The sequence below is a fragment of the Amblyraja radiata genome, chromosome 14, assembly GCF_010909765.2.
Source record: "Amblyraja radiata isolate CabotCenter1 chromosome 14, sAmbRad1.1.pri, whole genome shotgun sequence".
Lineage (NCBI taxonomy): Eukaryota > Metazoa > Chordata > Chondrichthyes > Rajiformes > Rajidae > Amblyraja > Amblyraja radiata.
The window spans coordinates 18,260,172-18,284,449 of record NC_045969.1 but is presented as its reverse complement, the minus strand read 5'-3'; the positions used below and the strand labels follow the sequence as shown (position 1 = coordinate 18,284,449).

At 43.5% G+C, this 24,278-nt stretch overlaps 1 protein-coding gene across 30 annotated transcripts in view; it reads left to right on the top strand.

Moving 5' to 3' along the window:
* LOC116980442 (ABI family member 3 binding protein) overlaps positions 1 to 24,278 on the top strand; it is a 250,562-nt gene that overhangs the window by 63,775 nt on the left and 162,509 nt on the right. For all 30 annotated transcript variants that reach the window (XM_033032679.1, XM_033032666.1, XM_033032680.1 and 27 more), the window contains exons 7-8: positions 11,795 to 11,855; positions 12,296 to 12,364. In XM_033032679.1, coding sequence (XP_032888570.1) covers positions 11,795 to 11,855; positions 12,296 to 12,364 — 130 coding nt within the window. The remainder of the gene's footprint in view (positions 1 to 11,794; positions 11,856 to 12,295; positions 12,365 to 24,278) is intronic.

Below are 24,278 nucleotides of genomic sequence, written 5' to 3'. Positions count from 1 at the left end.
TGTTATGTGGTTATATCCAGGACAGTTTTATGATCTTTAGATCAGACTTCTGAATCTGACGGTTCAAATGAGTTCAGTTTGGACTAGATCTCAGAAAATCTTTAAGATTTATAAATTCAGATGATTTAGACTTAGATTCTCCTAGCTCTTTTAGAAAAAAATACTTTGACAATGCCATATAATAGTTCCTCATTTGTTCAATTCATTTGGTTATATTCAGGGTTTTTTTTTGGATTCTGCCATCCGTAACTGCTAAAAATCTGATTATCAAAAGCGAAAAACATTTCTGCAAGTACTCAACATGTCAGGAGAGAGAAAGGCATTGACGTGAATCATTATTCTGCTTTTCTCTCTATAGAAGATGCCTTGGCCTGCTGTTCTTGACCTGTATTTTTTATTTTATTTTATTCACAAATTGATTATTTTTCAATCAGATTTCATAATGATTCCTCAATTCAGTTTACTAGTTTAGGTCAGGCAGCGTCTATGGACAGAAAAACAGAGTTAATGTTTCAGACTTGAGATCCTTCATCAATGTTTTTCGGAATATAACTTTTTAGAAGGTAAAACATCTTGATGAAACCGCAATCTTGATAAAAATTGCAGGGAGTAAAAGGTTCTAAAACAGTTATCACATAATCAGTATGTCGGAAAATATGCTTATTGATAAATATTACTACACTATATTGTTTTCCTTCATAACATTAACATAATATAATTAGCATGGGAAATGTCTTTTCCACCACTTATTGATGTAACTCGCATTGAATTTACATGTTGACAATTTTATAATACTTTGGCATTAGAAGGAAAGAATTTTCAGATAATTTTGAGTTACTCTACAATGTCAATTAATCAATCAATCAACCTTTATTGTCATCTTGCAAGCAACAGTTGTACAGTGCAAAATGAAAAGACGTTTCCCAGGGAATAGCGGAGCATCGCACATGAAATTTAAAACATTTCACACATAATAACACTAAAAACAATCCAGTCCCTGATGGAACAGTATAAATAGTTAAAAGCAGGTAAAACACAACGTTAAAATACAATAAACCAATCATAAAAATGTCCGGGGCAGCTGATTTGAGTGGCCAGTGCCAGTTATTAAAGTGGCCAGTGCCAGTTATTAAAGTGTCCGTGCCAGCCGCAGAATCAAGTGACTGTGAGTACAGAGTGACTGTTTAGCAGCCTCACAGCCTGTGGTAGGAAGCTGTTTAGCAGTCTTGTAGTCCGGGCTATGATGCTTCGATATCTCTTGCCTGATGGCAGGAGATCCAGGTGTATGTGGAGGGGGTGCAGTTTGTCCTTAGCAATTCTCTGAGCTTTTTTCAGACAGCGGCTCTGGAACAGTTCTTGTACCGAGGGTAGGGAGATGCCAATGATCCTCTCTGCTCCCCTCACTACCCTCTGCAGAGCCTTCCTGTCCGAGCAGTTGCAGGTGGAGTACCACGTATTTATGCAGTACGTGAGTACAGACTCCACCGTACCCCTGTAGAAAGTCCTGAGGATGTTGGTGGGGAGTGAGGCCTGTTTTAGTTTCCTCAGGAAGTGCAGTCGCTGATGGGCCCGTTTGACGGTCCCAGTGGTGTTCCTGGACCAGGTGAGGCTGTCTGTAATTTGCACACCGAGGAACTTTATGCTCTCCACTCTCTCCACTGTGGTGCCACTGATGTTGAGGGGTGTATGCTTTGGCTGCGCCCTCCTGAAGTCGACAACCATCTCCTTCGTTTTGTCGACATTTAATTCTAGATTATTTTTGCCGCACCAGTCCACTAGTTGTTTTACTTCCTCCCTGTACATTGATTCGTCATCTCCGCTGATGAGTCCCACCACTGTTGTGTCATCCGCGAATTTTATGATCTTATTGTCCCTGAATCTGGCAGCACAGTCATGTGTGAGCAATGTGAACAACAGCGGGTTGAGCACACAGCCTTGAGGGGAGCCGGTGCTCAGCGTGATCGAGCCTGAAGTGTTCTTGCCAACACGGACTGACTGCGGTCTCTCTGTCAGAAAGTCCAAGATCCAGTGACACAGGGTGGTGTTGAGGCCCAGCAGGGTTAGTTTCTCCACAAGTCTCTGTGGGATGATGGTGTTAAACGCTGAGCTGAAGTCAATGTACAGGATTCTGGCGTATGTAACCTATGAGCCTTAGCTCAATTTTCTCATCATTTATTTAAATTAATTTATTAATATCAATACGATACACTTTATAAAGTTATTAATCATGTGGGTGAAAAACAGACATCAGCCCCCTTCAACCCCCCACCAAAACTAGTCTAAGAAGTTACTCTGTCCCTGATTTATACTTGCTTCTTATCATCGCAAAAAAGTACAGCTCTGATTTGAAGCAGTGCAGTGTTTCAGATTGCAAATAAACTGGCTACTTTTTTAATGGGTCCACAGATCATACAATTATATGGCAGAAAAGAAGATCAATGCTGGCTCCCAGTAGAGCAACTCCAACAGTTCCATTCCCCTGGTATTTCCCTGTCGCTCGACAGATTACTCTTTGTCAAGCGCTTGTCTAATTCCCCGTTTGAAGGGCACATATTGATTCTTAGAAATTCTAATCACAGTCTGTGTAACATTATTTTTCCTTCCAACTCCCTTGCCAAAATATTGCCTGGTCATGGGAAAGGGTCCCTTTATTTCTATTTATCTAAACCAGTACATATCATTCAAATCTTCTCTCAACCCCGTTTACTCCTCAGAGAATAATGCAAATTTTTCTCATCATGAAATCTTTCATCTCTGGAACCATGATAGTAAATCTTTACTGCATCCTGTCTAGGAACTTCACATTCTTCCTCTGTAGTAACTGAAATTGGATGCAGTAATCCTATCCTGGCCTACCAGTGTGTTTATAAGTCCATTATAAATAGAACACGGAATGGTACAAAATGCTGGAGCAACTCAACGGGACCGGCAGCATCTCTGGATAGAAGGAATTCGGGTCAAGACCCTTCTTCAGACTGAATCAGGGGAGAGGGAGATACAGGGATAAGGAAGTGTAAGGTGTGAAAACGAGTCCAAATGGATGAAGCTCAAGGAAAATGTAGTCAAATCAAGCATCATTGTTAACTAGGAAAAGGTCACTACAAGGCAAACCTGCATTTTGTATCTATCATCAGTTTAAACCAGCATCTGCAGTTCCTTCCTACAATAGAATGGTACAACACAGGAACAGGCCCATGAGCTCACGATTCCATGCCGAACATGATGCTAAAGTAAACTAATCTCTGCCTGCATGTGATCCATATCCCTCCATTCCCTGTGTATTCATGTGCATACTGTATCTAAAAACCTCTTAAATGCCACTATTGCATCTGCCTCTCCCTGGCGGTGCATTCCAGGCATCCTTCACTCTTTGCGTAAAACAAATCTTCCCTCGCACATCTAATAATAATAATAATAATAAATTTTATTTAATGGGCGCCTTTCATACATCTCAAGGACACCTTACATAGTATCAGAATAAAACATATAATCGGAATAAAACAAGTAATTAAAGACATCACAGAGACACAAATTAAAAACAGAATTCAATCCAAAAACAGAAAATCAAAAACACAGTGTGAAAAGAGAGCAGCGGCAGCCAAAGCGCGCCAGCGTCCACTCTCTCTTCATGGCAGCCATCTTGGACACAGACCTACAGGACTACAATTAGACAAAAAAATCATCCCCCCACAGTGGGTAACATCTCCTTTGAACTTCCCCCTCTGACCTTAAAGTTATGCCCTCTAATCTTTGACCTTTTGGGGGGAAGATTCTATAGTCTAGTTGTATTTCCTGAGAGAAAGATCAAATCAGTTGAGTGAAGCTCAGCGGCAGGATACAACCCACAGTCCAACGAGCATCAATACCCCAGTGGCTAAGGAGAGTAATTCAAGCACAACATCTGAGAACCCGGAATCCAGCCAAACGCAGCCTGCTTTGGAGAAGAATGTGCAAGGCCACAGACATCATGTGAAGTGGCCAAAGTCCAGCAGCAAGAAAGAGTGGCAACAATCGACGCAGACCAGATTAAGATCCTAGATGGACTTCAAGGAACAGTGGAGATCAAACTGGAGAAAATGAGTGATATGATCTACTCCTACTGGGCAGAAAGGTTCGGAACCAAAAAGGAGGAAAGAACAACCCCTACCAAGCTCAGAAGGCAGCGAGAAATCGAGCGCCTAATCAAAGAGAGAAGGGACCTGAGGAAACGGTGGAGGAAATCCTCACTGGAGGAAAGAGTGGGCATCAACCTTCTGCAAGCAAATCTAAAGGGGGGGGGGGGGGAGGGGGGGAGGTGATTGGTAATCACCGAGGCACAGTGTTGAGTAATGTAACAGCCGCAGGGAAGAAGCTGTTCCTGGACCTGCTGGTCCGGCAACGGAGAGACCTGTAGCGCCTCCCGGATGGTGGGAGGGTAAACGGTATATGGTTGGGGTGAGAGCAGTCCTTGATGATGCTGAGCCGGCGTACTGATCGTGGACAATATGAAAGGATATGACATCGTATGAATTGTGCATCGATTGAGGATACCTGACAATTTTGGACTAATGCAACAGCAGCAGTTTACCTCTATATTCTACCATTAATACTGTGTAACATCCTGAGACCCATAATAGAACCATCTCAAAGAAATTGACTGCCTCCCAACAGGTTCTTAGTCCTCCTGCCAATCTGTCCAGGGTGTTTTGTGGATGCTGTTGGGTGTGCATATCAAATGCAGAGTCATCAGCACAACAATTTGTGAATTGATTCTCCATAAATCTTGAGTAAGGTGTTAAGTTTACTCAATTTGAGAAATTTGTGTAAAGTTCCATGTGTGACTGGGGTTACATGGTTTCTGACATCACTCATGACTGTTGTTAACCTTGGCCCAGTGATGGCTTTCTGAGATGCGAATGTGTTGTCCGCTCTGATGCTTCAGTGCAACATGGAGTGAGTATTTCATTTAAAGAGAAGCTATCTTTTAGATGAGAAGCAAAAATGAGGACAACTTAGACAGATGGGAATTCACTTTTCAAAAATGTGCTTTGGAGTTGTCACAATATCCTGGCCAACATTTATGCAAACCAGGATCATTACAACAGATTTTCTAGTTATTTATTTTACAGCTGTTTCCGTTGGACAGGAGGCCTCGTAATCTCCTCCACTGTCTTCTATTGCAGAGGAGGCAGCTGAACAGCTCCTCTGCCAAAGCTTTCCTGACAAGAAAGAAATGCGTTAAGATTTATTTATATTTGGATTTTTTTCTTCTCTGAAATAACTAGGATCTGCACTAATGAACACTCATAGTTGGTGCGTTGATAGCAGGTTGGCTGAATGGTAGAAGACAGAGAGGGGCAATAAAGGGGGCTTTTTCTGTTTGGCTGCCAGTAACTAGCGGTGGTCCGCAAGAGTAGGTATTGGGGCCGCTACTCTTTACGGTGTATATAAATGATTTGGATGAGGGAATTGAAGGCTTTGCGGCCAAGTTTGCAGATGATACATAGATAGGTGGAGGGGCAGATAGTGTTGAGAAAGCAGGGACTCTGCAGAAGGACTTGAACAGGTTGGGAGAGTGGGCTGAGCGGTGGCAGATGGAATACAGCGTAGCAAATTGCGGAGTCATGCATCTTGGTAGTAGGAATATAGCCATAAACTATTTTCTAAATGGGGAGAGAATTCAGAAATTGGAGGTGCAAAGGGACTTGGTAGTGCTAGTGCAGGATTCCTAAAAAGTTAATTTGCAAGTAGAAGGTAGTAAGGAAGGCGAATGCAATGCTAATATTTATTTTTGCGTGACAGGACAGCTGAGGCTTTACAAGGCACTGGACAGACCACATTTGGAGTATTGTGAGCAGTCTTGGGTCCCATATAACCATGTAACAATTACAGCACGGAAACAGGCCATCTCGGCCCTTCTAGTCCGTGCCGAACACGTATTATCCCCTAGTCCCATCTACCTGCACTCAGACCATAACCCTCCATTCCTTTCCCGTCCATATAACTATCCAATTTATTTTTAAATGATAAAATCGAACCTGCCTCCACTGGAAGCTCATTCCACACAGCTACCACTCTCTGAGTAAAGAAGTTCCCCCTCATGCTACCCTTAAACTTCTGTCCCTTAATTCTCAAGTCATGTCCTCTTGTTTGAATCTTCCCTAGTCAGTGGGAAAAGCTTATCCACGTCAACTCTGTCTATCCCTCTCATCATTTTAAAGACCTCTATCAAGTCCTCCCTTAACCTTCTGCGCTCCAAAGAATAAAGACCTAACTTATTCAACCTTTCTCTGTAATTTAGTTGCTGAAACCCAGGCAACATTCTAGTAAATCTCCTCTGTACTCTCTCTATTTTGTTGACATCCTTCCTATAATTAGGCGACCAAAATTGTACACCATACTCCAGAATTGGCCTCACCAATGCCTTGTACAATTTTAACATTACATCCCCATTTCTATACTCAATGCTCTGATTTATAAAGGCCAGCACACCAAAAGCTTTCTTTACCACCCTATCTACATGAGATTCCACCTTCAGGGAACTGTGCACAGTTATTCCTAGATCCCTCTGTTCAACTGCATTCCTCAATTCACTACCATTTACCAAGTACGTCCTATTTTGATTTGTCCTGCCAAGATGTAGCACCTCACACTTATCAGCATTAAACTCCATCTGCCATCTTTCAGTCCCCTCTTCCAACTGGCCTAAATCTCTCTGTAGATTTTGAAAATCTACTTCATTATCCACACCACCTATCTTAGTATCATCTGCATACTTACTAATCCAATTTACCACACCATCATCCAGATCATTGATGTACATGACAAACAACAGTGGACCCAACACAGATCCCTGTGGCACCCCACTAGTCACTGGCCTCCAACCTGACAAACAACCATCCACCATTACTCTCTGGCATCTCCCATTCAGCCACTGTTGAATCCATCTTGTTACTCCACCATTAATACCCAACAATTGAACCTTCTTAACCAACCTTCCATGAGGAACCTTGTCAAAGGCCTTACTGAAGTCCATATATACAACATCCACTGCTTTACCCTCATCAATTTCCCGAGTAACCTCTTCAAAAAATTCAAGAAGATTAATCAAACATGACTTTCCAGGCACAAATCCATGTTGACTGTTCCTAATCAGACCCTGTTTATCCAGATGCTTATATATATTATCTCCAAGTATCCTTTCCATTAATTTGCCCACCACTGACGTCAAACTAACAGGTCTATAATTGCTAGGTTTACTCTTAGAACACTTTTTAAACAATGGAACAACATGCGCAGTCGCCAATCCTCCGGCACGATTCCCGTTTCTAATGACATTTGAAATATTTCTGTCATAGCCCCTGCTATTTCTACACTAACTTCCCTCAATGTCCTAGGGAATGTCCTGTCCGGACCTGGAGACTTATCCACTTTTATATTTTTCAAAAGTGTCAGTACTTCCTCTTCTTTGAATCTCATAGTTTCCATAGCTACTCTACTTGTTTCCCTTACCTCACATAATTCAATATCCTTTTCCTTGGTGAATACCGAAGAAAATAAATTGTTCAATATCTCCCCCATCTCTTTTGGCTCTGCAGATAGCTGTCCACTCTGACTCTCTAATTTTATCCCTCGTTATCCTTTTGCTATTAATATAGCTGTAGAAACCCTTTGGATTTACTTTCACCTTACTTGCCAAAGCAACCTCATATCTTCTTTTAGCTTTTCTAATTTATTTCTTAAGATTCTTTTTACATTCGTTATACTCATCCAGCATCTCATTTACTCCATGCTGCCTATAATTATTGTAGATCTCTCTCTTTTTCCAAACGAAGTGTCCAATTTCCCTTGAAAACCATGGCTCTTTCCAATTTTTACTATTTCCTTTCAATCGAACAGGGACATAAAGATTCTGTACTCTTAAAATTTCACCTTTAAATGTCCTCCATTTCTCTTCCACATCTTTCCCATAAAACAAACTGTCCCAATTCACTCCTTTTAAATCATTTCGCATCTCCTCAAAGTTAGCCTTTCTCCAATCAAAAATCTCAACCCTAGGTCCAGTTCTGACCCTCTCCATAATTATATTGAAACTAATGGTATTGTGATCACTGGACCCGAACTGTTCCCCAACACATACCTCTGCCACCTGACCTGTCTCATTTCCTAACAGGAGGTCCAGCACTGCCCCTTCTCTAGTAGGTACCTCTATGTATTGCTGCTAAAAACTATCCTGCACACATTTTACAAATTCCAAACTATCCAGCCCATTTACAGAATGTGTTTCCCAGTCTATGTGTGGAAAATTGAAATCTCCCACAATCACTACCTTGTGCTTACTACTAATATCTGCGATCTCCTTACATATTTGCTCTTCCAATTCTCGCTCCCCATTTGGCGGTCTATAATACACCCCTATAAGTGTTGCTACCCCTTTCCTATTTCTCAGTTCCACCCAAATAGCCTCCCTAGACGAGCCCTCTAATCTATCCTGCCAAAGCACTGCTGTAATATCTTCCCTGACAAGCAATGCAACACCTCCACCTCTTGCCCCTCCAATTCTATCACACCTGAAGCAACGAAATCCTGGAATATTTAGTTTCCAATCACAGCCCTCCTGCAACCATGTTTCACTGATTGCCACAACATCATACTTCCAGGTGTCAATCCAGGCTCTAAGCTCATCTACCTTTCTTACAATGTTCCTAGCATTAAAATATACACATTTAAGAAACCCACCCCCTTATTCTCTGTTTATTATCTTTTTCTTCTTCCTCCCCTACATTTTGGGTCCGAGTGCTACCCTTCTCTGCCTCCTGCCTCACACACTGACTGCTAGCTTTCCCTATTTGAGTCCCTCCCCCCAACCGTTCTAGTTTAAAGTCTCCCCAGTAGCCTATCTGAGGAAGGATGTGCTGGCATCAGAGAGGGTCCAGAGGAGGTTTACAAGAATGATCCCAGGAATAACTGGGTTAACATATTATGAGTATTTGAAGGCACTGAGCTTGCACTTGCTGGAGTTTGGAAGGAAGAGTGGACACGTCATTGAAACTTATCGAATAGTGAAAGACACCTGGATAGAGTGGATGTGGAGAGGATGTTTCCACTAGTGGGAGAGTCTAGGATCAGGGGTAATAGCCTCAGAATAAAAGGACATCCTTTAGAAAGGAGATGAGAAGGAATTTCTTTAGTCAGACGATGGTGAATCAGTGGAATTCATTGCCACAGTCCGCTGTGGAGGTCAACTCTTGATTAGTAAGGGTGTCAGGGGGAGAATAGGGATAAGAGGGAAAGATAGATCTGCCGTGATTGAATGGCGGAGAAGACTTGATTGGCCAAATGGACTGAATCTGCTCCTAGAAATTATGAACATTACATGTACATCTGTAGATCTCTGCCGATACTCCATTCGTTTTGGATGCTATTCCATTCTGCTTCTTCCTGGCATATCATGTTCTCATGGGGAAGGGAAATTGATATTTCTATGCATATTTTATGGATTAGTGGTGGCTGGTCATAAGTGACTGACTGGCAGAGGTACACCAAATCTGGTTCACCTCACAAAGTAATTGACTACAAAACAGTAATATTTCATTAGATTTGGTGACAATTAATCACCCTGTCTTGAATTTTATATGCAGCAAATATGTTGGCATGGAGACTGTGGGGTAGTTGAAGGTTTTGAAATTCAATTGTTGGAAGTTATAAAATTAAAGGAATGTATATCTACTGGTTGCTGTTCTCGTGAAGGTAGTAAAAGATTGCTTGTTTGTAGAACATGATACAGCCCCTGTCCCCAGCTGAATATCTGACTGTGGGACCAGCACCATCTCCTCTGTCCACTAATGCACAATGAATGGACAACTACACTTGAACAGTAATGTGTCTTCTGTGCAGTTGGAAGATGTTTCTGTTTGTTTAGCCCTTTAGCGATGTGTGGGAAATCAAGAGTTGATCTTGAACCTCGAAATGGTCAGTAGAAAGTGGAAACCAGCTTGGATATTTAGTGGAGTGAAGCAGAACGGAAGTAATGTAGTAGATCATTGTTTGTGAAGGAACATGGAAGTAGATTGATCTGCTATGGCTATTTTGATGGCTATGAGCTTTTGGTACAACTTGGATTGGATTTGTTTGCTAGGTTTGTGCTCTACCTATATTTTTTAATCTGCACTGTCATTGAACAGATATAATAGTTAGATTATCTACATCATTGAAGGCTGCAGGTAGCGGCACACAATTTACTAATAATATTGGAATCCAATAAAGCTGTACTCTTTCATGTACCACAGTTAGAAATTGAAGTCAAGAATAATGAAATCTGAATTTTGTTATTCATAAACTGAAGTGCTCATCTATTTTTAATTCTTCTACCAGTGACAGCAAGTGAGCTAACAAGTATCTGGATCATTTTTATTTCTAATTTAAGTTCTCAATGTTTCATTGTTGATTACATAGTTATATGCATTAATTCTACATGTTGTGTTTTTCAAATCGGGTCCCTAGCTATGTATTCTATTTAATCTAGAATCAAGCTGAAAACTGACTTAATCAATCTGATACACTTATACAGATAGAATAACAGATCAAATTGCACATTGGAATATGCTGCGTTGTCAACTTGCCACCTACAACTGTTTGATTACCAGCAGCTGTGAAATAGCTCCATCAACTTGGATTGTTTTTATATGTCTCCGGCAGCAGTTGCTGCTTTAGATTTTCACTGGACCAATTACTTTTTGGCTGTTGGTATTATAAAAAGTGGAGAGGTGATCTTCGTTCCCAAACAAAGGGATTGGGCAGCATTAAGGTTGTCCATCTTTCTTCTACCTTCAATTCTCATTAACTGTATCACATTTACAGCACGATCTCCTTCTTTATAAAGCCAAAAGGTTGTCATTCGGGAATCTTGTGCAAAAAAAAATGGTGTGCAGGAATTAATCTAATTCTGCATTTAAATGGTTTCAAAATTATTTCTTGATTCATAACATGGATTCTTGGTATTTTGCTAGTCAGAGAACTAAGCAAACATGGACATTTTCCTGTTCATTTCACATTGACACAATTGAAAATCCAGTCTAGACCAGCTAATAATAATGAACATAATCTTTTATTAGAATGAGAATACAGAACAATAGAGAGTACGAAGAAAATAAAACATAAAACAAACCAGTTTTGTAATATCCCACTAATTATAGTTCCATCTCAAAAAAGTAACTTCCTTCAGAGAGTATAATCATTGACCTTCCTCCATCATGTGTCAGTAATGAAGCTAATAGCTGATAATTGTACATTGTTCAATTCCATGTCCAGCTCCTCGGAAAATGAAGCAATCTGCAACTACTTCCAGCAGGGCCTTTTATTCAGCTTGCAGGGTTTTGAGCTGAAATGTCAACCATTCATCTCCAACACAGGTGTTCCATCTCCATCATAGATGTTCCTCTATTAGCTGAGTTCCAGGCAGATTGTTTGTTGCTCCTTTTATTCCTACTTTCCTGCGTTTCTCTATTACTGTCCCTTTTAATCTTAATTCATCTTCAGTTCAGATCAGTCTTTGTTTGTCTTTAACTTTTAAATTATTTTACTTACATTTGGCATTCCCCTGAAAAACAATTAAGTATATCATATTAAATAAAGTGGAATTTTGAAAGGGAATCAGGAAGAGAATCAAATGTATCGGAAATATAAATAATCCAAATAAATCTCAGTGAATTTCTTTAATGTATTTTCCCTATGCCATTAACATATGGTGATTAAAGTTGCTTGCAGAACCTGAAAACTGAGAAAGACAATTCATGGTAATTTGTATTTCTTTCAGCTAACAGAAAGAACTAATGATGGGATGAGAAAAGTAAAGGGATTGGGTGCACCTAGTTCAGGTAAGTCTTTCTACTCTGGGGAAAAAAATATTCCTCAGATTAATATTTGTGTTTTAAGTTCTGATAATCAATTGCATTCCAATTAATATACTGCGGCGTACCATGTCATCAGAAATATAAATACTTTTGATAGTAAAACAAAATTGTTTCATCTCTCGTTTCTTACTAGTATTAGCTTATTATGGTCAAATGTACTGAGATATCCATTCAAATCCTACCATACATGAGTACAATCAAGCCATAGACATATACAACAGGACATAAAAATATCAGAGTAGCAGTGGGAATAAATATTTTTCTTTGTATTGGATTGTTACATGCTTATATTGATAACTTCCAAAGCTAGTCACTAAGCCACAAGCTATGCACTGTTAATCTGTACTTTAATATATTTACATGAAGTTGTGATGTATTTCTCAGAAATTTTATTCAATTTCTAGCAAACAACAGAACAAACTGGACACTACTTTTACCCAAAGAGCCTGATCTTAATACAAAAGCAGTCATAGGTACGTTATAATTCAAAATAACAATCTCCTTGTATTCTTTGTATATTGTCATACAGGTATTAGGTGAGTTTACTCTCTGTGCTGATGGGCTGAATATTTAGGTATTGTAATTATTAATTTCATTATTAATGTTCAGGTAAACATTTCAGAAGTTCATGTTGAGAATTACATACCTAATAGGCCCTTTATATCATTGAGTCATCACAGATGTATGTAACGCGTACAATATTCAACTTTTTAAAGGGGAAGTTGAAAATGCAACAACATTGTCATGAATACCACATTTTCTATATTTACTGTAAGATTTGTAGTTGTGATTTTTAAAAAACTTTTACAAACTTGTACTTTACAAATTCTCTATCAGTTTTCAGTTTGCCTTAAGTACTATATCTTAGTTTATAAAATAACATTGTTCTTCCAAGTCAGGGTTTAATTTCCTCTGCTGGCTAATATCTTCCTTAAAAAAGGTATAAATAAATAATGATTTTACTTTGGAGTCACGTGAGTGACTACGTGAAGAACCCCGCCACGGCGCATGCGTGACATATCGCTACACGCATTGCAACAAGTCACAGCAAGGGGGAACGACGTTCCCCTAGCGGTAACATTTGAAAGCCAGGAACAGCAGGTAAGGAAACTCTGCGTTCCAGAATTTGAAAGTCGGGAACAGCAGGTAAGAAGACTCTGCGTTCCTTTCCACTTACCTTTTAGGTGGAGACATGGACCGGATCCATGAAGGCTGCGGGAAAGCTGGCGGGGGAGAACCGCGGAGTAGCGGGCAGCCGGCAGCAGCAGTCAAAGGCACGCTAATCTCCCGTAATGGGAACAGCTGTGCCCGACTTTCGCTCCCGACTCGCTCCCGCACCGGGCCCGGCCGGGCGGGAGAGGGAAGCAAAAATTAATGTTCCCCGCGCTGGTTTCACAGGGGGGGAAGCTGGACAAAATAGTGTCCACAAGTGCTGCTAGGAAGCTGGCTGGGGAGGACTGCAAAGTTGCGGGAGCCAGCAGCAGCTGAAGGCACAAGCCCCGTAAGGGATCAGCTGTGCCGACTTTTGGTCCCGCGCCGGCCAGAACACCACGGCCGGACGGGAGACTATTTAAAGAGGGCCGTTGACTTTTGGACAAGTCAATAACGGCAGCAGACGGGGTGGAACGACGTTCACCCGTAGCGACAATTTCAACCTGGACCTGCAGGTAAGGGCTGCGGTCTTTTTGTGTTTTACCATGCTGATTTCAGGTGGAGAAACCAACGGGCTGCGACAAAGCTGGTGGGCTAGATGGGATCAGCTGTGCCTGATGTCACCTCCACACCGGCCATATCCACTCCACGGAAGGGCAGTAAGAACAAAGCTGGAGCGGGAGGACCGCGGAGCAGCGGGCAGCCAGCAGCAGCCAGCGGCACTCGGATCACCGATAGTGGGATCAGCTGTGCCCGATGTCGCCTCCGCACCGGCCAGATCCACGCGGCCGGGCGGAAAGGCTAGACACAAAACAAACAAGGTCGTGGACTCAGAGGAGTCCGACTTTAAACAACCGCGGGCGGCCAGCGCCCGAGAGCGCTGGAGCCGGATGGAGCGGTGTATGGAGCTTTGCTCCAACGTGACAGACTCCGGGAGATGGAGTCGGGTCACTGTGGGCCCTATGATAAACCCACAGCAGTACCTCTTGAAGGGCTGCACAGTGCTTCTACCTCATCAGAGGGGAGCACTCCGGGTCAGTTCTGGGCTGACCTGGAAGAGGGGTCCGCAGAAGGAAAGACAAGTGTGCAGGGGGTGCAAGAACAAGAGAACCTACTGGAACCCACTACGGCCAAAGACAGCACCCTCACGCACCCACCAGCAGAACTGGTGAAAGCTCGAAGGTCCGGTACCCAAAACATGAGTCTTTTTAGGCCATGGCCCAGGCCGGCCTTCTTGGAAGATACGGGGACCTCCAACGCCAACCAACCCGAAAATCCAGACCCCAACGCGACAACAGAAGCAAAGAACCTACAAAAAGTAAACCTACCACTGGTAACTATGGAGGTAGGTGGGTCTGGTTCCCTACAATATACAGGGATCACGGAGGTTGGGTGGAGATTACACTCTTTCTGAATGCATGGAGCATGATAACAACCGATACTTACATCTTAAGCAGTATCCAGGGATATACAATAGAGTTTATACACAAGTACAGCCCTCCAGTTCAACATATACTGAACCGAATGTTCGTGCCTTCTGATAAAGGAATATCAAAAGCGCAAGCTGAACTGAAGCGGCTTTACATAAAAGGTGTAATTGAGAAAACTCAACACGAACCATTAGAATTCATGTCCAATATATTTATCAAAAACAAAAAAGATGATGGTTATCGCATCATCATAGATCTGACAAAATAGATACCTTTATTACTCCTTAACAATTAATTTCCAAAGGTTACTTCAATGGCCAGCATCGATTTAAAAGATGCTTACTATTCAGTGCCTATACGAAGTGACCACAGATGTTACTTAAAATTCAACTGGATGGGACAACTCTGACAGTATAAAGCACTGCCAAATGGGTTATCATCAGCCCCAGGCTGTTCACAAAAAATTTGAAAACAGCCCTAGCGTTTCTACGGAAACGTACTCACATGGTCATGGCATATTTATATGACATACTCATTGTGGGCAAAACTTTGGAATTGGCCAAACAAACTGTAACAGCCATAAAAAAGTTATTTGGAAAACTGGGATTCATTTTCCATCCAGTTAAATCTAAACTAACGCCTTCCACTACTATGGACAATCTGGGGTTTCACCATTGACTCAGTTCACATGTCGGTGATTCTGCCTAAGGGAAAGGCTAGAGATTTAATAGAGGCTTGCAATAACCTCACTGACATCAGCAAACCATCCATCAGATTGGTAGCAAAGTAATTGGCATAATGATGGCTGCCTTTCCAGCCACACAATTTGGACCTCTACATTACCAAAACTTACAGAGAGCAAAATACAAGCACTCTAAATTATGCAGGTCACTTTGACAGATCTATGAAACTACCAATCAAGCTAAAATGGAACTAAAATGGTGGATAGATAACATCTGGCTTTGTTCCAATCCAATCATTGTCAGTAACCCTTCCATGGTACTACAAACTGATGCCAGTACACTTGGGTGGGGAGCCACCAATACCATCACCAGCTGTGGAGGTAGATGGACTGCCCAGGAGGCATCATTATTACTCACACTGGGCATAAACTACCTGGAAATGTTGGGGCATTACATGGCCTAAAGTCATAATGTTGTGACTGTTGTGACTGCAGCCTATATCCTTCCTGATGCTAATGCCAAGCTTGCAATGAAAGAGCTGCATACTGCCATTAGCAATCAACAGACGCACAACCCCGAGGCAGCCTTCATTGTTGCGGGTGACTTCAATCACTCTAACCTGAAGACTGTACTCCCCAAATTCCACCAACATGTCTCCTTCCCGACTAGAGTAGACAAGACACTGGACAAAGTCTACACCAACATGGCTGAAGCTTACAAAGCCATCCCCCTCCCCCACCTTGGTCAGTCTGATCACGTCTCATTGTTCCTGCTCTCTAAGTACTCCCCACTCATCAGACGGGTTAAACCAACTGTGAGGACAGTTAAAGTCTGGTCAGAGGAAGCGGACTTCACACTTCAGCAGTGTTTTGGAAACACTGACTGGAAGGCGTTTGCAGCCCAGGCCACCCTTGACTCCCACACGGACATTGATTCCTACACATCCTCTGTTCTGGACTTTATAAACTCCACCATCAATAGTGTCACCTCCCTCAAACAGGTGACCATATTCCCGAATCAGAAGCCATGGATGAACAGCGAGGTCAGGCTACTGCTGAAAGCACGGGACACCGCTTTCAGGTCAGGCGATGCTCGAGCCTACAGTTCAGCCAGGGCTAACCTGAAGAGGGGCATCAAGAAGGCCAAGCACTGCCATAAGCTCAGGATTGAGGAGCACTTCAACAACAACTCCGACCCCCGACGCATGTGGCAAGGCATCCAGGCCATCACGGACTACAGACCCTCCAACACTACCCCCACATCCAGCGACGCCTCCTTCCTTGAGGAGCTTAATCACTTCTATGGCCGCTTCGACAGGGACAATCTAGAGACAGCCATCAAGGCTGTGCTACCTGCCGATCACCAACCCCTCACACTCACCCCCTACGACGTATACGTGGCACTGAGTAGGACTAATGCACATAAAGCTGCTGGCCCTGACGGCATCCCCGGGCGCGTGCTCAGGGCCTGTGCTGCGCAGCTGACAGACGTCTGGACTGACATCTTCAACCTGTCACTTGCCCAAGCAGTTGTCCCCACGTGCCTTAAAGCCACCTCCATCGTGCCAGTGCCAAAACACTCCACTGCGGCAAGCCTCAACAACTTCCGCCCAGTTGCACTTACCCCCATCATCACCAAGTGCTTCGAGAGGCTGGTCATGGCACACCTCAAAAGCTGCCTACCCCCCACACTGGATCCCTATCAGTTTGCCTACCGCAAGAACAGGAGTACGGAGGATGCCATCTCAACGGCACTTCACTCCGCCCTCTCCCACCTCGACAACAGAGACACTTACGTAAGAATGCTGTTCATCGATTACAGCTCAGCATTCAACACCATTATACCATCAAAACTGATCACCAAACTCGGTAACCTGGGCATCGACCCCTCCCTCTGCAACTGGATACTGGATTTTCTAACCAACAGACCCCAGTCTGTTAATATGGGGGGGGGGGAATTGTTTATTTACGCATTCCCTCCTTTTCCTGCCTCATCAGTCGGGTATTAAGGAAATACAACAAGACTCTGCATCTGGTATTGGTAGTACCCGATTGGCCTACACAACCATGGTTCCCAGTGGTATCAAACATGGTATTAGAACCATGTATCACCATCCCTCATAGACCAGAATTATTGCTACAGTCTATATCAGGGAGTGGGCGATGCTCTGCCATAAAAACAACATCACCTACAGAGACATGAACATCCCGTCTGTTCTGGAATATCTGGTAGGCCTCCACTATGATGAGGGGCTCAGTTACAGTGTCATCAACTGCGCCAGAAGTGCCCTATCGACTTACCTATGGCAGGGGACAGAGCATTACACTGTTGGGACTCGCCCACTGGTACAAAACTTATGAGGGGAATTTTTAATACTATCCCCCAAGAACCAGATACTGCCAAATATGGGATGTAAAAATTATCCTGAAGATGCTCAGGAATTGGTCTCCAGCAACAGTTCTGTCCCTACACAGACTGACATTAAAACAGTCATGCTAATGGTATTGGTCACGGCACAGAGGATACAGTCACTGCAGAAACTAGACTGGACAACATGACTTCCTCAACAGAAAATATTACGTCTCATATTTATGAGTTAGTAAGCAGAACAGAAAGGGATCAGCAGGCCTCAATATACAATTAGGTCATACCCAACAGATGACCGTCTGTGTATAGTAAGACATCTGTCGTTATTCATGGAGAAAACAAAAATCCTAAGAGGCAATGAAAAGGCACATTTTGGTCAGCCACTAGCAACCACACCAAGAGTGACGATCCAGACCATCTCAAAATGGCTGAAACAGATGCTAACACAGGCTGGGGTGATACTAATATTTTAAAATCTCTTTCCACCAGGGCTGCAGCCACATCAGCAGCGATACAGTTGGATGTACCAATGGACCAAATCCTCAAGGCAGCAGGATGGTCTAGGGAAAACATTCCAATTATTTTATAATAAACCAGTAATGAAACCTGGAACGTTTGCAGAAACAATTTTAAGTTCTGTAAATTAATTTAAACCCATAAAAGGGGTTATAAATTTGTGTTAACAAATTTTATGATTTCAATGTCGAATTCATGTCCAAATTATGTTAACACAATTCCTCCTACAGTCAAGGCAGACGTGATGCATGGACTCGTTTCCACGGCATGAAATCACAGAGCTTTAAAATCTTCACGTAGTCACTCACGTGACTCTGAAGTAAAATAGTAAGATTAAACGAGAACTTACCAGTTTGAAGTTTGATCTGTATTTTATGAGGAGTTACGATGAGGGATTACGTGCCCTCCGCTCCCACCCTGGATCATATACTTAACTGGTATCTCTTCTCTAATCTTACTATGTTTAGTCATTACAGTTATCTGTGATTTCACACCGCTGCTTTGAAGAATGACACGCATGCGCCGTGGCGGGGGTTCTTCACGTAATCCCTCATCGTAACTCCTCATAAAATACAGATCAAACTTCAAACTGGTAAGTTCTCGTTTAATCTTACTATTTACTTGGACATAATTACAAATGGGATTTTATTCAGTGTTTTTCTCTGGTGCTTCATGACCAAGATTGTTATGTTTTATGTATTCTAATCAAATGGAAATAAACCTCACCTTTTAAATCAATGCCTTTTATAGATAGAGATGAGTCATGAAATTATCATTGATATGTCTCCCTTCCGTTTTGTTACTCCATCATTACCACCATTATACCAACCATGATATTAAGAAGGATATCCTGCCCATGCTCCATTATTACTGCAGGCTGGATTCACTGTTCATATTCCATTAAAATGTCCTTGCATCAAGATAAGTGCTAAAATTGCAGGGCTGTGTAGAGAGATTGATAAATGGAGACACATGGATGATATATTTTATTTATATAGCAAACGGCATATTGAGTTTAGTTTAGTTTATTGTCACATGTATTGAGATACAGTGAAAAGCTTATGTTGCGTGCTAACCAGTCAGCGGAAAGACAATACATGATTACAATCGAGCCAATACAGAAACATGATAAAGGGAATAACGTTTAGTGCATGATAAAATCCAGTAAAGTCCGATTAAAGATGGTTAAGGGTCTCCAATGTGGTAGATAGCAGCACGGACCCGCTCTCTGGCTGTTGATAGAATGGTTCAGTTACCTGATAGCAGCTGGGGAGAAACCATCTCTGAATCTTGAGGCGTCCATTTTCCCACTTCTATACCTCTGGTTTGATGGGTGAGGGAAGAAGAGGCAGTGACTGGGGTGAGTTTCATCCTTGATTATGCTGATGGCCTTACCAAGGCAGTGTGAAGTGTAAATGGAATACATGGATGGGAGGTACACAAAAATGCTGGAGAAACTCAGCGGGTGCAGCAGCATCTATGGAGCGAAAGAAATAGGCGACGCTTCGGGCCGAAACCCTTCTTCAGACTGATAGGGGGTGGGGGGGAGAAGGAAGGAAAAAGGGAGGAGGAGCAGCCCGAGGGTGGGGGGATGGGAGGAGACAGCTCGAGGGTTAAGGAAGGGGAGGAGACAGCAAGGGCTAGCAAAACTGGGAGAATTCAACGTTCATGCCATCCGGAAGCAAGCAACCCAGGCGGAATATGAGGTGCTGTTCCTCCAATTTCCGGTGTTGCTCACTCTGGCAATGGAGGAGACCCAGGACAGAGAGGTCGGATTGGGAATGGGAGGGGGAGTTGAAGTGCTGAGCCACCGGGAGTTCAGGTAGGTTATTGCGGACTGAGCGGAGGTGTTCGGCGAAACGATCGCCCAACCTCCGCTTAGTCTCCCCGATGTAAATCAGCTGACATCTAGAGCAGCGGATGCAGTAGATGAGGTTGGAGGAGATACAGGTGAACCTTTGTCGCACCTGGAACGACTGCTTGGGTCCTTGAATGGAGTCGAGGGGGGAGGTGAAGGGACAGGTGTTGCATTTCTTGCGGTTGCAACGGAAAGTGCCCGGGAGGGGGTGGTACGGGAGGGAAGGGAAGAATTGACAAGGGAGTTGCGGAGGGAGCAGTCTTTGCGGAAGGCAGACATAGGGGGAGATAATAATAATAATAATACATTTTATTTATGGGCGCCTTTCAAGAGTCTCAAGGACACCTGAAGATGGGAAGATGTGGCGAGTGGTGGGGTCACGTTGGAGGTGGCGGAAATGGCGGAGGATTATTTGTTGTATTTGCCGGCTGGTGGGGTGAAAGGTGAGGACTAGGGGGACTCTGCCCTTGTTGCGAGTGCGGGGATGGGGAGAGAGAGCAGTGTTGCGGGGAATGGATGAGACCCTGGTGCGAGCCTCATCTATGGTGGCGGAGGGGAATCCCCGTTCCCTGAAGAACGAGGACATTTCCGATGCCGTGGTGTGGAACGTCTCATCCTGGGAGCAGATTCAAACAAGAGGACATGACTTCAGAATTAAGGGACAGAAGTTTAGGGGTAACATGAGGGGGAACTTCTTTACTCAGAGAGTGGTAGCGGTGTGGAATGAGCTTCCAGTGGAAGTGGTGGCGGCAGGTTCGTTGGTATCATTTAAAAATAAATTGGATAGGCATATGGATGAGAAGGGAATGGAGGGTTATGGTATGAGTGCAGGCAGGTGGGACTAAGGGGAAAAAGTTGTTCGGCACGGACTTGTAGGGCCGAGATGGCCTGTTTCCGTGCTGTAATTGTTATATGTTATATGGTTATGCGGCGTAGGCGGAGGAATTGGGAGTAGGGGATGGAGTCTTTACAGGGGGCAGGGTGGGAAGACGTGTAGTCCAGATAGCCATGTGAGTCAGTTGGTTTGTAGCGTATGTCGGTCAGAAGTCTGTCCCCTGCGATGGAGATGGTGAGGTCAAGGAATGGTAGGGAAGTGTCGGAAATGGTCCAGGTGTATTGGAGTGCCGGATGGAAGTTGGTGGTGAAGAAGGGTTTCGGCCCGAAACGTCGCCTATTTCCTTCGCTCCATAGATGCTGCTGCACCCGCTGAGTTTCTCCAGCATTTTTGTGTACCTTCGATCTTCCAGCATCTGCAGTTCCTTCTTGAATACATGGATGGGAGGTTAGTTTGTGTGATTGTCTGAGCTGCGACTAAAATTCTCTGCATTTTCTTGCGGGTTTTGCATGGAGCTGTTCCCAAACCTGGCAGTGATGCATCCCGATAAAATGCTTTCTACAGTGCATCAGTAGATGCTGATGAGAGTTGTTGGGACATACCAAACATTCCTAAACATTCTCAGGAAGTAGAGGTGTTGGTGTACTTTCTTGCCCATTGCTTTGATATGGGTGGTCCAGCACAAGATGCTGGTGATATTTTCTACTAGCAATTTGAAACTTACAACTATCTCTACTTTGGTGCCATCAATGCATACCGGGGTATGTGTACCACTATGGAGCATCAATGTCAAGGTTAGCATTCAGCATCCCTTTGAAAAGTGTACCTCTATTTCATGCTAGTAATCTCTCTGGTATTAGGATAGGTCCTTAGTGCTATCGTTTAATAAGTCAGAACTTGATTTGCTGGCAAAGATGGTATATCCATGTCTGATTGATGTTTCATTTGGAAGGCAATTTGTGAATGCTGGTGCACTTCTTCTTCCAGCTTGTGGATTGGTGGGCTTGGGAGGTGAAGCAGTCCATTTTCTAAATGAAGCACCTAGCATCCATGTTGTGGCATTGCTGGATTGAGCGAATACTAGCTTGATGATTGGAATGCCAATCAAGTGGGCTTGTTTTATTTGGACGGGTCAAATGCTTTTTTTGCGTTTACTTGTCCAGGAAAGTGGAGAATAATTCTCTTGCACATATTTGAGACTTCTCCAATCATGTTTCTAGTAAACACCGAGCCCATGGGACGGTTTGTTAGGTATCTGAAACACTAATTCAATTCAATTCAATTCAAAACACTTTATTCGTCCCCGAGGGGATATTTAAAAAGGCGCATTACAGTAGCTTTTTAAAAAAAAGAGAGGGACACAATCAACAAACATAAGCAGCACGCATACTGCACAATCAACCAACACACGCATTTCACAGACACACAGCACAATCACACAACACACACCGCACATCAACATTCAACACATAGTAATAGTTTTTAAAGTGCTTCCTTAGTGCTTCAATTAAAAAGTGCATATAGAAGGTTATTTCATTTCATATGTTCATGAGTCAGTGATCAGCATTAAGAAGCTGGACAGCCCTTAGGATGAAGGTTGCCTTCCTCCTCTGTGTCCGGCAACCTGGACAGCGGAGTCTGCGTCCTGAGGGGAGCCACTCAAACTCAGGAAACAGGATGTGAGAGGAGTCCTGAAGAACCCTGCGTGTTAACTTTACAGACTGTTGGTCGCATAGGGCAGTGAGAGTTCGGACGGGCTGCTCAATGATTTTTGAGCAGACCTTGACCACATTCAACAGGCGGTTTGTGTTTTGCAGGGTGATGGAGTGGAACCAGCTAGTGAAAGAGAAGGTTATTACATTTTCAATGAATGCGTAGTAGAATGTGGTGAGAATGTCTTTGTTAATCCCAAATGACTTCAGCTTCCTGAGTAGGTACTGTCTCTGATGGCACTTTTAAAGGATTTCCTCTGTGTTAGAGGAAAACCTTAGCAGGTTGTCGAAGGCTGTTCCCAGGTATTTGTATACCTCCACTATCTCCACTGGCTCCTGCTGGATGATAGTGGTGGCTGCCTCAGCCATCTGTCTCTGTTGGGGGGAATAGGTCACAATCATGTCCTTGGTTTTGCTTATATTTAGCTCAAGACAAGACTTTTCACACCATACTATAAAGTCCTGCAGGGCTGAGCTGTGATGTTGTGTATGGCTGGGAAGCAGAGACAGGAGGACTGTGTCATCAGCAAATTTTACAAAGTGGCAGTTTGGCTGGGTGGATCTGCAGTCATCAGTGTAGAGAATGAAGAGAAGTGGGGAGAGGACACAGCCTTGTGGAGAGCCAGTGAAGGTGAAGAGGGTGTCGGACAAGGTGTGGTTCACCAACACCCTCTGTGATCTGTTGGTGAGGAAGTCTATAATCCACAGAGTGAGTTGGTGGTTGAGGTGGAAGCGGGTGATGAGCTTCTCAGCCAAAATATGTGGCTGCATGGTGTTGAATGCTGATGAGAAGTCTGCAAACAGAAGTCTGGCTATGGTCTTGGGCATTTCCAGATGCTTATGGATGGTGTTTAAGATGAATATTTTTGCGTCATCGACACCCCTGCCAGCCTGGTAAGCAAACTGCAATGGATCCATCATCGAGCCAGTTGCCTTGGTGATGTGCTCCTTGATGATCCTCTCCATGGCCTTCATGACCAGGGAGGTGAGAGCCACCGGTCTAAGGTCATTCAGGACCTTGGTGGTGCCCTTCTTTGGGATGGGAATCACTGTTGAGTTTTTCCACATCGCGGGGACTGTGCTGCTGGTCAAAGAGCCCTGGAACACACCTCCCAGCTGCTCAGCACAGTGCCATAGGGTCCGCCCACAGATGTTGTCTGGCCCTGGAGCTGTGTTCTTTTTAGTCCTTTTGAGGGCTCTCACCACCTCTGATGTGTTGATGTTAAGGCCGGAGTCATCAGGTCTGAGTGTGGAGACGATTGATTCTAGCTGGGTGCTGTTGTCCTTTTCAAATCTGGTGTAGAAGGAGTTGAGATAATTCGGGAGTGAAGTGAAGCTGCTTCCTGCTACCTGAATGGGTTTGCGGCTGGTAGAGACAGAGTTCACTGCTGCCATGTTCTTGAGGCCCTGCCAAGCCGCACGGAGGTTCCCTTTTCCAAAGGTCTGTTCCACTTTGTTCTTGTATTTCAGCTTGGCAATTTTTATGGCCCGCTTGACCTCTCTGTTTACCTCCTTCTCAGCTTCAGAACCGGTAAAAAATGTTCTCTTTTTCTTATTCAATATGTTTTTTAGATCTTTAGTCACCCAGGGTTTATTGTTAGGGAAGATTGTGAGCTTCTTGGAGGGGATAATATTGTCTACACAGAAAGTGATGTATGCTGAGACTGTATCCGCTTGCTCACTGATGTTGGTGGAGGAGGATGTGAGGGTATTCCAGTCTGTGGTTTCAAAACACCCTTGAAGCCTGTCAGTACTGTCCGGTGTCCACTGTTTGATGTTGTTGATGACTTTCTCTGTTCTCTTTACCACAGGTGTGTAGGCAGGAGCGAGCAGT